This window comes from Temnothorax longispinosus, chromosome 10 (assembly GCF_030848805.1).
Source record: "Temnothorax longispinosus isolate EJ_2023e chromosome 10, Tlon_JGU_v1, whole genome shotgun sequence".
Taxonomy (NCBI): Eukaryota; Metazoa; Arthropoda; class Insecta; order Hymenoptera; family Formicidae; genus Temnothorax; species Temnothorax longispinosus.
The window spans coordinates 11,681,824-11,693,344 of NC_092367.1; the positions used below are offsets into that span (position 1 = coordinate 11,681,824).

The 11,521-nt window shown below is 37.0% G+C and overlaps 1 protein-coding gene and 1 long non-coding RNA gene across 3 annotated transcripts; both read left to right on the forward strand.

Annotated features, from left to right (window-relative positions):
- Window positions 1-1,627: 1,627 nt before the first annotated feature.
- Window positions 1,628-4,947, forward strand: LOC139820947 (uncharacterized). Of its 2 annotated transcripts, none has more exons than XR_011734148.1 (3): window positions 1,628-2,149; window positions 2,620-2,682; window positions 2,769-4,947. It is a non-coding gene; the product is annotated as an uncharacterized lncRNA (long non-coding RNA). The 2 variants fall into 2 exon arrangements; XR_011734147.1 differs by having other exon boundaries at window positions 1,629-2,130.
- A 2,227-nt stretch (window positions 4,948-7,174) lies between these two features.
- On the forward strand, window positions 7,175-11,192 carry LOC139820874 (uncharacterized). The gene is made up of 9 exons (XM_071791461.1): window positions 7,175-7,335; window positions 7,426-7,618; window positions 7,985-8,528; window positions 8,612-8,937; window positions 9,317-9,590; window positions 9,931-10,059; window positions 10,260-10,713; window positions 10,764-10,830; window positions 11,064-11,192. Exons 1-9 carry the CDS (start codon window positions 7,175-7,177, stop codon window positions 11,190-11,192), a joined length of 2,277 nt encoding a protein of 758 aa, XP_071647562.1.
- Window positions 11,193-11,521: the final 329 nt, after the last annotated feature.

Here is an 11,521-nt window from a genome sequence, read left to right on the forward strand (position 1 = left end):
GTAATACCGGACGCAAAGTTTCTCAACGCGAGAGCACAATTATCAACCCGTAATAACGAGATCCGAACACAAATCGATACGCTAACACCGACGCTCGAACACAAGAATTTCCCGACGCGAAGAAACGGTAACGCAATTTACGAAGTACCGGCCCGTATGCGGCCGTACACCAAGGTCGCGAGGACAACGCAATATACTCGCGATATCGAACTCATTAACGCCTATCGCGACCTCCAGGGATTCGCCATAACGCTTGTACCACGGTTCCGCGGCCACGATACCATCCCGAGGCCCTTCGCTCTCGTTATCGATCGCGAAATTACACTCGATCTTAACATGCGTTATCCCGAGCGAGAGCGTGCACCGGAGGGCGGTGTCGTGGCTTTACATATCGCGATTTACGGGCAACCTCACCGGTGATACGCCTCCTCCTGGGCTCCTCGCCGTCACCTTCCACCAACGATCCTCGATCCGCCAGACAACGATCGAAATACCCGACTCGGGGTGGCTATCGCGTATCTTAACGTATTATCTCGCCGACGGACGACCAGAGAGTGAAACGCTAAACCCGCTCGATTGCGGAATCGATACGGTACCCCTTCCTGAGGGGCGCGCGAGCCAATCGGGCGCGAGCTTGCAAGCCCGCGGTGTCCCGGCGCAGTGCTGTCGATACGAGATCCTTCGGGGGCGGGCAACGGTCCCTCGGCGGCGTGCGACTCCTCAACTTTTTGTCCTTAGCGGTGGACGGGACTTCGCTCGTGCCGGTGTGCCTCCGGTTTGACCCTGGGGCGGTGGCCAGCCACCCCGTGGGTCGGTGTTTTGTGGAGATCATTTACTGAAGCCGGGTGTTTACCCAAGCGCTTGGGGCCCCGCTATCGGCGGCCTCGTCCGTCGCTGCCGCACGTGCCGCCCGCCTGCCGCGTTGCTCTCGCCAGCCCGCGATCTCTGCTGCTTCCGCGTTTGCCACCCCTCCTTGGTTATCGATCGTCCTTGATTTCCTTCGCCAAATACTCCCTCGAAGGTTTGCCGTGGTGTGGGTGAGGTGCCGCGCGTATTACATTGCATAAAAAAAAAACAAAAGAAAATAATCAAAATGCGGAAACGCGATTAAATACGACCCCTGGAGATCTCGTCGTTGCCTCCCCGGTCCGTCCCTGGGCGCGAAATTCCGCGCCTTGTGATGGCGGCGGGGCGCCGCGACGGTGCGGCGAGCCGCAACGTCACAATATATATATATAGAAGATATACATATATGGGACAAATCCACGTTACTTTTACCCCCGCTCTGTCCAAAATTGGTATGGACGGATTTTAATGACTAAGGGCGGAAAATGTTCGTCTTGAAAAGAGCTTTCAAAAGGCATGTGGCATATATGCGCAATTCAACATGGCGTCATAGTTATGGCTGGTTAAAGGGATAAATTCAAAATTTCAGATTCAACATGACGCCATGTTGAATTGCGCATATATGCCACACGCCTTTCGAAAGCTCTTTTCAAGACGAACATTTTCCGTCCTTAGTCATTAAAATCCGTCCATACCAATTTTGGACAGAGCGGGGGTAAAAGTGACGTGGATTGTCCCATATATGTATATATAGAAGATATACATATATGGGACATATATATATATGTGTGTGTGTGTGTATACATAGACACATATACTAGTATCGAGAACCAACTCAAGTTTCTTGTAGAACCTAGAGAACCTAGCAGCGACCGGTAAAGACTGCTGTGTGCTTGTTAGAACTCTCCGCTCCGCTCCACGCGTAGCCTAGTAGCTCTTGTTGCAAATATCTCAAATAATATGAGATATTTCAAAAAATTCATAAGAACATTTTTTGTAGATATTTGTCTGCTCTACAACTTTGATCTCAACAAAAATTTCAAAATTCATCGTATTTGTGGAGAAAAACGAATTTGTTTATAAATTGTTAATAAAAAACATACTTAGGGATAGCGGAAAATGGCGGAATTTGAATATGTTGTTCAGTATATTTTTCTGAACACAATGACGTAATAAAACCTTGTGTTGCAATTTTTTCTAGGTACCCCCCCTTTTTTCCGTATTTTGACTGGACTAATAGCCAAATTAATGGGCATCACGGGCGAGTTGCAAGTTGCGAGTTTCGTGAGTAGTTTTGTAGCAGGTAACCTAAAAAATACGATATAAATTATTTGATTATTACAATTAAAAATAATCTGTTTTTAATGTATGGTATTAACTTCATTAAAATTATAATTATGTAACACAATCATGTATTTTTTAAGTATTGTCTAAAAGTAATGGCAAAGAGGTTATCTTATTTACAAACGTTTTTTTTATTCATTTGTCTATCAAGTGTCAATCATAACGGTATTATTTCAAATTCTAATATAAAATTTTAATTAGACATCGATTCTCAATAAATGTTATTAATGTTATAAATGTTATTTTATTTAAACGTACTTATAAACATAAGCAGTCATGAAAGAACTGATTTTAGCTTTTGCTGTAAATTTTATATCATACTTTGTTGAATTCTATTAGATTTTTATTGGTTCAGATTGGTTAGATTTCTATTTTTGTAGCAGTGAAACCTACATATAATATACATTTTTAAAAATTTGATTTTTACAGGTCTGCTTTGTTGAGAAATGGCTACAGATAAATTAAGTTCAGTGAGAGAAGTGAATGATGTTGGTATGTACATGATTATTTAATAAAGATAATTATTTAAGTCGATTATTACAATTTGTTCAAGTAGTAACTAATTTTTGTAATTACAGTGATTTACAGAATTTAGTGGACTGATAATATGGTAAAACTGCTGCTAGCAGAAATAACTACGTATACAGAATTTTCTACTAGTCCATTAAATAAGGAAGCTTGGAAAACTATCGCTGCAGTTATTAACACTCATGGTTATAATTTGACTGCAGAAAACTGTTGTATAAAATGGACTGGTATGAAGAAAAGATATAAAACGTTAAAAGATGCAAATAATCGTACTGGCGCAGCAAAAGAAACCTGGGAATATTTTAATATTATTGATGATATGCTAAGAAAAAACCCAGAAATTACACCGTTGTCCATAGCATCAAGTACACGTGGTTTTAGAGTAAATGTAAATACGTCTGAAAGCATAGATTTGAGTACTAAACACACCGAAGAAAATGAAGAAAATGAAGAAAGTTTAGAAGCAACCAATAGACCGAGAGCTGGCTACGAAAATACCAACGTCATTTGTTTAAGGAAATTTTCAACCTCAAACGATTGTGGCAATGTTGCAAATTAAGAAAGCGCAAGTCTGGCTGCTGGCCGGTGGTGCGTTCAGCGGGGGCGTACGCCCTTAGCTGTAAAATATCGAGGATGAAAAACGTCATATGTGTACGGCTAAAAATTTTTTTGCTTATTGTATACGTGTTTAATAATCTGTATATGAAATGACAGACAAAAATCTCGGGTCTAACACCGTGCCAGACGTCGCCGAAAATCTCAGTATCTATGGAATGTACTGTAAATTGCCGGCAGCAACAATTAATTTTATTACTTAAATTTTTTGAGCATTAAATTTAAAATGTTCTCTGCTAATAACAATAATATTTAAGAACATTTTTTACGGGGGAAGGGGCACACAAAAATTTCGATCCTAAAACCTTGACAGACTTCGACAAACAAATCGTAGGATATAAATGTTCAACTTTTTTTACATATGTTTTAAATTTGAAATGTTCTGTTAATAAAAATAATGAATTCTTTTTATGTTTTATTATATAGAAATGGAAAATTTTAATTTTATTTTATATTTAAGTCAAAAAATGGTTGTACATACATGCGTTGGCACGCTGACTGTTACGGAGGAACTGGTCTAGACTCGCCGGCTCGCGTAAAACAAATGATACACGCGGGGGTGGTCTTGCACGGCGCATATATTTCGCGCGAAACATGTGTCTTGATAAGTCTATATTACATCGCTTTCTATAATTTCTGTATACCTACTCGTGAAGAATAGCTTCCATGTGTGTATTTTATCGCCCCGGTAAAGAGCTGTTTGTCGGAGTCTGTCAAGGTTTTAGAACCGAAATTTTTGTGTGCCCCTTTCCCCGTAAAAAATGTTCGTAAATATTATTGTTATTAGCAGAGAACATTTTAAATTTAATGCTCGAAAAATTTAAGTGATAAAATTAATTGTTGCTGCCGGCAATTTACAGTACATTCCATAGATACTGAGATTTTCGGCGACGTCTGGCACGGTGTTAGACCCGAGATTTTTGTCTGTCATTTCATATACAGATTATTAAACACGTATACAATAAGCAAAAAAATTTTTAGCCTTACACATATGACGTTTTTCATCTTCGATATTTTACAGCTAAGGGCGTACGCCCCCGTTAAACGCACCACCGGCCAGCAGCCAGACTTGCGCTTTCTTAATTTGCAACATTGCCACAATCGTTTGAGGTTGAAAATTTCCTTAAACAAATGACGTTGGTATTTTCGTAGCCAGCTCTCGGTCTACAATGTTTTAAAGAACCGACCGATAAGAAGAAGAAAGCCTAAAAAACCTACCTGGATTGCAGAATTAGTAGAACAAAAAGCGAAACATCACCAAGAAAATTATGACCAAAGAGAACGTTTCTTATCTTTACTAGAAAAGCATTTAAAAAACGTGGACGGAAATAAAGTAGAAAAAAATTAAAAAGTAGAAGGAAATAATAAAGTATAAAAAAATATTTTAAAAATACAAATTAAGTTTACTAAGCAATATTAATGTAAGAAAATCTAAGAAGCTCGTTATATTTCAGATATTAATAAAGAACAATTTTTTTTTATTACATTAAGAATAACATTAAAATCACATATACAAAAGTACAAAATGATATGTGACAATCTTATTTTAATATTATGTTATAATTATTAATATATGTTTATTTATTTTTTTTATATGTAACCAAACGTTCCTTATTTTCTGTGATAATTATAAATGTTTATGTTGTAGTGAACAAAATAAGTTTAGTTATTCATTACTCAAAATTTTCTATTCAGATGTATGCAATTTGAAGATAGGTATTACAAATATATATGTAATGTTCTGATTTATATTTTATTTTAAAGTTATATGTAATAAATTTATTAAATGTGATCGATTGTATTTCTGATTTATATAGTTATACCATCTGCCTTATTCCTTCCTTTTAATTACATAAAAAATTTGGTCGTGTTAAGAAATAGATCATTATAGTATTAAAGTTTTATTTACGTAAATATTGTTTTGATTATTTTTGTTATTTTGAACAATTAATTATAATTATTATATTATAAATGAGCCTTTTTTCTACAAGTGTGTGTATATATATATATATATGTATATATATATATATATATATCTTTTTGAAAGCCGGTTACAAAATTATTTCAATTTTTCGGAATTTAATTGACCAAATCTTAAAAAATTATATAAAGTAGGGGTAGAATTTCCCGGGGATTGCCATAAAGTGTATAATTTTTCGTTACCGATTTTTGGGGAAATTGGTATCAGAAAATTTTCCAATTTTTCGGAAATTAATTGACCGAATCTCAAACAATTGTATATGAAATAGAGGTAGAATTTTCTGGGGAATGATATAAAGTGTATTATTTTTTGTTACCGATCTTTTTGGAAACCGGTTACAAAATTTTTCCAATTTCTCGGAAAATAATTGAATCTTAAAGAATTACATATGAAATAAAGGTAGAATTTCCCCGGGATTGCTATAAAATGTATAATTTTTCGTTACCGATTTTTTTGGAAACCGGTTACAAATTTTTTGAAATTTTTCGGGAATTAATTGACCAAATCTTAAAGAATTATATATGAAATAGCAGTCGTGTCAAAATTTTTTTAATTGTTGGAGGATAAGTTATTTTTTATTAATGGATAATTTTTCATTAATGAATTGATTTTCTTGAAACCGGTTACGAAGTTTTTCCAATTTTTCTAAAAAGGTTTTCGATTTTTGTTTAAAAAAATGTAGGTACGTGATTGTTCTAATTTCCTCAAATTTTGAGATATTAGCTAAATTTTTTTAAAGATAATTTTTCGTTACTTTCTTAAAAACAATGCCCAAATTTTTCTAATTTTTCATAATCAATTTTTTGGAAACCGGTTTCAAAATTTTCAAATTTTTTTAGGATGGCTACGATGAGTTTATAGAAAAATTGCTAATAATAAAAAGGTTTCCAATTTCTGCTCCAATTTCCGTAAATTTTGAGATAAACTAAATTTTTTTTATGGATAATTTTTATAGATAATTTTTTGTTACCGATTTTTGTGAAAACCGGTTACAAAATTTTTCAAATTTCTCTGGAGTTAATTGATCGAATTTCAAAGAATTGTATATGAAATAAAAGTAGAATTTCCTGGGGTTTGCTATAAAGTGTATAATTTTTTGTTATACCGATTTTTTTGGGAACCGGTTACAAAATTTTTCCAATTTTTCGGGAATTAATTAACCAAATCTTAAAGAATTATATATGAAATAGGAGTCAAAATTTTTTTAATTTTTGGAGGATAAGTTTATTTTTTTATTAATGGGTAATTTTTCATTAAGAATTGATTTTCTTGAAACCAGTGCCAAATTTTTTTAAGTTTTCGATGATTTCAAAAAAAGAAAATAAAATAGAAGAAAATAAAAGAGAGTTAATAATGGTGGATCAACGGAGGGTAAAAACGCGAGGCACGAGCAAAAATAAAATTTAAAGACTTTAATATAAGGGATTACATTTTTGAAATATTTGACAATATGCTAATCTGCATCTATTATATTATCTATTATTTTTTATTTAAAAAAAAAATTCGAAGAGATGTAGGTTAAAGTTTGAGGAGAAAGAATATCAAAGGTGCTCCTAATTAATGAGTGAGTTTGGGGAAAGGGGAATAGATTTTGAGCCCGCGCGAAGCGCGGGCGAAAAATCTAGTACTAACATACTAACGGGCAGAGAAACGAGAAGCGCGGGATCCGCGGGAAAGGTAGGGAAGACAGAGCAGGATAGTAAACAGAAGAAATTAGTTGCAGATGAAAAGGATAATGGTAAGAAAGTAACGTTTAAATTAGATGAGGGTAAAGGAAAGGGGGAGGAATGGCAGAAAATAGGGAAGGATTTATGTGAACAGCTCAGCAAAGAATTAAAGGTGCTAAAAGAGGATAGGAGAATGTACAGAGAATATATGGAGGATATAAGAATAAAGGAGAGGGTATGGGAAGAAAGTATAAGGGAGATTAAAGAGAAAATAGAGGATTTGGAGAAACGCGTAATGGAAAGGTTAGAAGATATAGAAAAGAAGGTATACATGTACGAAGAGAGAAGCGAAGGGTAAGGAACGAGCGTAATTAGTGATAAGGAAAGCAGAGATAATTGTAGTAGAAGAGGGAGCACTTACGCGGGGTCCTTCTCGGAGTGCAGTGAAGATAGATTAAGTAATTGGGAAGTAGGCAAGATTAAAAAGTGGGTGACGGACAAAGATAGAGAGAGGAGAAGGTGCAATATAGTGATGAAAGGTACAGCATTACCGAAGGAAGTGGAAAGGGACATAAGAGGAGGTAGACAATGGATACAGGATTTTATAAAAGAAAAGTTAGAAGTAGAATGCAAGGTGGTAAGTAATAAGAACAGTGGGTCGGTGTTAGTAGTAGAAATTAAGAGCGAAGAAAAGAAAAAGGAAATAATGAGAAATGAGAGCAAGTTGAAAGTGTAGTATATAGATAGTTATTAAATGATTCGTTAAGCAGATAGCGCTTATGTCGTAGACGAGTGATTCTGTATGCGAGCGATGTTCTTTATGAGTACGTTCGTGGTTGCGATGGCGTAGCCAGCGTTGCGGATTGCGAGTTGAGACGACAATAAAAAGACTTGCCCTTTACCATAAATGCAGTTACATTTTATTCCTAATCCTCATCCAAGGATATAGCATATTTGGCGACGAGGTAAAGTGAACGCCGTGCGTAAAACAATACAATGGCAGTCGAAGGACAGGCTGCCGCCGGCAGAACAGGCTATGTCGGTTACATCCGCAGAATATTCCAGTGAGGAATTATTCGCATCGTACGTTGAGCGGTTCGAGCAGTTTGTCCCCGTCAACGATGTACCGGATGCAAAGAAAGTGCCACTATTTTTGACAATGATCGGGCCAAAGTGTTATGATGTTTTACGGAATAGTGTGGCTCCGGACAAGTCAAGTACGAAAACCTACGATGCTCTGAAGAAAGTGCTTTTGGACTATTACACGCCCGAAAAGTGCATTATCGCGGAACGCTATCGATTCCATAAACGTTTCCAAAAGACTGAGGAAACAGTCACACAGTTCGGGGTGGAGTTGAAGAAATTGGCTCAGTACTGCAACTTCGGGACATTTTTAGACGACGCATTACGAGATCAGTTTGTTTGCGGAATTGTGAGCGAGGATACGCGACGCAGGTTACTAGTGAAGCCGGACCTAACCTATAATAGTGCAGTTAAAGAAGCAGTGTCCATGGAATTAGTAAGTAATCAAACAAAGGAATTCGCAAGTGACACAGTGCATAGTATTTCGAAAGGGTCCTCTAATAATGCGTCGAACTACAAAAAGAAACAAAGTTTCTCGGATCAAAAGAACAAGGGAATTTGTATTCGTTGCGGAGGGCCATGGAGACCGAAACATCTGTCGGAGTGCAAGGCGAGGAATGTTACATGCCACGCCTGTGGTATCAAGGGACATTCGGGAAGCAATGCAGGAAGAAGAATCAGCATCGAATTCATCAGCTACATGAAGAACCGCCAACCAAGGAGAAAGTTGCAGAGGACTGCAACTGCAGTCTGTGTATCAGCGAAGTGAACATCGTGGAAGCCATCAACATGGTTACACCGAGATTGTCGAAATCGCTCATTGTTGAAAACAAAGGTATAGAGTTTGAAGTGGACACAGGAGCGGCGGTCTCAGTAATTAGTCAGGAAAACTTTGTAAAATATTTTAATAATTCGGTAAAAATCGAAAAATGTCACATTGCTCTGAAAGCGGCATTAAGTCATTGCTTGAATGTATATAGTCGGACAAGCGTGGGTTAAAGTATCGAGCAGTGATTTTTTAGGTTCAATGTCATTACCTATTGTAATAATTCAAGGTCATTTAAAGACACCACTATTAGGTCGCGACTGGTTAGATGCTTTATATCCTAAATGGAAAAATAATTTGTTATTAGTCAACCAAATTAATCGAGAATGTTTAATTACCGATATCTTAAAAGAAAAATTTCCGCGGGTATTTTCAAACGAGTTGAATTCTTGTATCAGCGATTTTACAGCACACATTGCTTTACAGGAAGGGGCTACACCGGTTTATAGAAAATCATACACTATTCCATACGGTATAACTGATAAAGTTAATAAAAAGATAGACGAACTCGTGGAAAATGGACTCTGGACACCAGTGACTTCCAGCGACTGGGCATCCCCTCTCGTGGTGGTACCCAATAAAGGATCCGGCGTCGATTCTATAAGGCTATGCGTAGATTACAAAAACACAGCCAACAAAAACGTTATAAGGGACCGGTATCCTCTGCCTCGATTGGACAATATTTTAAACTCATTGTCAGGTAATACAGTGTTTTGCACACTGAATCTTTCGGCGGCATACACGCAGGTAAAGTTGTCTGAGACAGGTAAAGATATTTTAACGGTAAATACACATCGAGGGCTGTTTAGGGTTAATCGGTTACCTTTTGGGGTCAGTAGCGCATCCGGAATTTTTCAGTCAATTACGGATGCAATTCTCAAAAATATTTCAAATGTTTGCTGTTATTTGGATGATGTGGTTGTGGCCGGAAGAGATCGACAGCAGTGTGAACAGAACCTATTTAAAGTATTACAGAAACTTGAAGAATTTAATGTACGAGTAAACTTGTCAAAGTGTAGTTTTTTTTGAAAAATCCGTAGAGTACTTGGGACATATTATCGACGATCAGGGTATTAGGCCAACTGCAAAAATGACGGCCATATTAGAATGTCCAGTGCCTACAAATGTAACTCAACTAAAGTCATACTTAGAGATGATTAATTTTTATGGTAAATTTATCCCAAATTTAAGCTCACACCTTCATCCTTTATATCGACTCCTCCAGTCGGATACAAAATTTATTTGGGGTACATGCTGCGAGAAAGCTTTTAAACTTAGCAAAAAGCTACTATTACATAATAACATGGGGTGGGAGCGGTTTTGTGTCACATTGTTGACGGTGTTAAAAAACCTGTATTGTTCGCTTCAGCCACATTGTCCAAAGCAGAACAAAATTACAGCCAATTAGATAGAGAAGCCCTGGGATTGGTATTTGCTGTTAAGTACTTCTATAAATATATCTATGGACGGAAATTTTATCTGGTCACTGATAACCAACCGCTGAATAGAATTTTAGGTTCGAAAACTGGAATACCACCCTTGGCGGCATATAGGCTGCAACGCTGGACGGTTATTCTAAGCAATTACGATTATGAGCTCATAGTCAAGCGCGATGACTTGAAATGTGCAGACATGCTGTCGCGTTTGCCGATGAGTCGGAGTACGGGGGACGAAGTTTTACAGATCCAGGCAGAGGAACCACTACGTAGTTTAGATATTGCTAGGAAAACGTTAAAAGACCCTGTTTTGAGTAAAGTTGTAGACTTGACAAAAAGGGGATTGTCAGATCGCATGGGAGACAAAATGTTAAACCATATTTTAACGTGAGAACCGAACTTTCGGTATCAAATGGATGTTTATGTTTGGGAAACAGGATTGTAGTACCATCGAAATTGAGAGACCAAGTTTTAGATTTATTACACGAAAATCATCCAGGCATCGTGAGAATGAAACTTCTGGCGCGATCATATGTATTTTGGCCGAAAATTAATGACGAAATCGAAAAAAAGATAAAAGGTTGCAATATATGTCAAGTTACACTCAGAATGTTACAACTGCGAAAAATCTAGTGAGCTGGGAATTCGCACAACGGGTGGGTCAGAGAGCCCATATAGATTTTTTAGATTTTCAAGGTCAAAAAATTTTGATATATGTAGATGCTTTTTCAAAATAGGTGGATGCACACGTGATGCAGGATACGGACAGTACAAAGACGTCAGATAAGTTGTTGAGTACTTTCAGCATACTGGGTTTTCCGCAAGAATTAGTTTCAGACAACGGACCACCATTTAACAGAATTTGAACAATTTTGTAAAAAGAATGCAATAAAATTGACACATAGCCCTCCATACCATCCACAAAGTAACGGTATGGCAGAGAAAGCAGTTCAGTCTATAAAACATAATTTGAAGAAAAGTCTGTTAGAATGTATAACCAGTTCGAGTCTCGCCAATAAGGTAAATAAGTATTTGTTGTATTCTCGAAACACACCATGCGTCAAGACAGGGGTCGCTCCTGCGGAGTTAGTATTAAAGCAGCTTCCTCGGACAAAATTATCGATTTTGAAACCAGAATTCAATTGTACACGGTCGAAAGAAACTAACTGTCAGATGCCTACTTTTAGACCAGAAC

Excerpts from the sequence above, each read along its gene's own strand:
- LOC139820874 (XM_071791461.1), top strand. The coding sequence starts at position 7,175 with ATGTACAGAGAATATATGGAGGATATAAGAATAAAGGAGAGGGTATGG. Across the intron at positions 10,060-10,259 it reads AGAGATGATTAATTTTTATG|CCACATTGTCCAAAGCAGAA; the intron begins GTAAATTTATCC and ends TGTTCGCTTCAG. Across the intron at positions 10,714-10,763 it reads ATGTTAAACCATATTTTAAC|GATTGTAGTACCATCGAAAT; the intron begins GTGAGAACCGAA and ends TTTGGGAAACAG.